Source organism: Lipotes vexillifer, unplaced genomic scaffold, assembly GCF_000442215.2.
Source record: "Lipotes vexillifer unplaced genomic scaffold, Lipotes_vexillifer_v1.1 scaffold451, whole genome shotgun sequence".
In the NCBI taxonomy this organism is placed as follows: Eukaryota; Metazoa; Chordata; class Mammalia; order Artiodactyla; family Lipotidae; genus Lipotes; species Lipotes vexillifer.
Window position 1 is genome coordinate 765,855 of NW_006795989.1, and position 1,424 is coordinate 767,278.

Below are 1,424 nucleotides of genomic sequence, written 5' to 3' on the forward strand. Positions count from 1 at the left end.
CACACACACACACACACACACACACACACACACACACACACACACACACACACACACACACGTCCCTCTAAACTGAGCTGGCACAGTCCTGCACTGAAAGCATAAAACAAAAGGCCAACTTGAAGACAAACCTCACTGTGTGACCTAGACTGGCTGAACACCGAATCCAAAAAATTGTGGGTGTGGCTCGATTTTTCTTTTTGGTGGGGGATTGAGGGAGGCCAGTTGGGGCGGCTGCCTGGTCTCTGCCCTCCCCCTCTGCTTTCGCTTTGTGCTCACAATGCAGCTCCTGTAAAGCTCTTCCCTCTCCCCGCAGCCGCCGCCATGTTAGACGCGCTCTCCATGTGCCCAGAGACCCAGCGAGCCCCTCCGTCTAACCCGGACCCACCCCCGCTCCCCTGAGTCCCGATCGGTACAGTCTCCCTCCCATCCCTCTTTATAGTGTCCCAGAGGGACAAAAAGCCGCTGCAAAAAATCTTCCCGGGATCAAGTGGAGCGTGAGGCTCGCGGGGGCACCCAGACAATTGAAACAAAGAAGGCAACGTTACGGGCGCCCGTCAGATGCGGTCGGGAGTAGCAAATCGAAGACCTCCTCTAGAGGGGCCGGATGGAGAAGCCATCCTCCGTCCACTTTCCTCCCAACGGAGAAGAGGGGCCACGGCGCAGGCCTCAAGTACCTGGTAACGGAGCGGACAAGCCCCAAGGATACAGGACGCAGGCCGCCCCAACTCCACGAGGCAGTCGGGTGGACCCTGAACGCCCCCCACCCCGAGACCTCTTCATTTTCCCCCGCTGACCCCCTCGAAGAAATGGGGCCTCGGCCACGGAGAGAGGGGCATCCATCGCACAGTTACGCCCGGCGACGGCACAGGCCCCCACCTTCACACAACCCAGTCCCAAAGGCCAAGGGCCCGGCCCCCAGCACGAGGAGAGTCATAAAGAGACCTGGGGGCCAGTGCCGCGTCCGGGTCAGGGTCAGGTGACAAGCACCTCCCCGCGGAGCCCGCTCTCTGTGCACGAAGCTCCGGTTTACTGGGGAGGCCGGGCTTGGGGGCTGGGGGCCGGGTGGAGGGGAAGCGTCCGAGACAGGGAGAGTGAAGGCTGCGGTAGTCGGGGTCGGAGCATCAAACCCCCCCTTCCCCGCCAACTCCTGGCACCTTTTTCTTCTCCAGGTTCCGAAGTTTCTTGTCGATCACCCCGAGAATCTGCTTCATGGCCTCGGTCTGGACAGCGCCGGTGCCGGTCGTGGGGTGTTGAGAAGCCGGCGCGGCGGCCCCGGCCCCCGCCTCACTCCCGGTGGAACCCGAAGGAGGTGGCGGTCCGGACGACTTGCTGCCGCTTCCGCTGTGGCTGGTGGCCGAGGGCATCTTGAGACCGTAAGGAGAGAGAAGAAAAAACGGGAGGAAGGACAAGAGCGGCGAGTC

General features: G+C 61.9%; 1 protein-coding gene across 1 annotated transcript in view; it reads right to left on the reverse strand.

The window, feature by feature from the left end:
• The window catches only part of CAPRIN1 (cell cycle associated protein 1), a 35,777-nt gene that overhangs the window by 33,507 nt on the left and 846 nt on the right, over positions 1 to 1,424 (reverse strand). Inside the window, exon 2 of the mRNA XM_007468078.1 lies at positions 1,158 to 1,367. Coding sequence (XP_007468140.1) covers positions 1,158 to 1,367 — 210 coding nt within the window. The remainder of the gene's footprint in view (positions 1 to 1,157; positions 1,368 to 1,424) is intronic.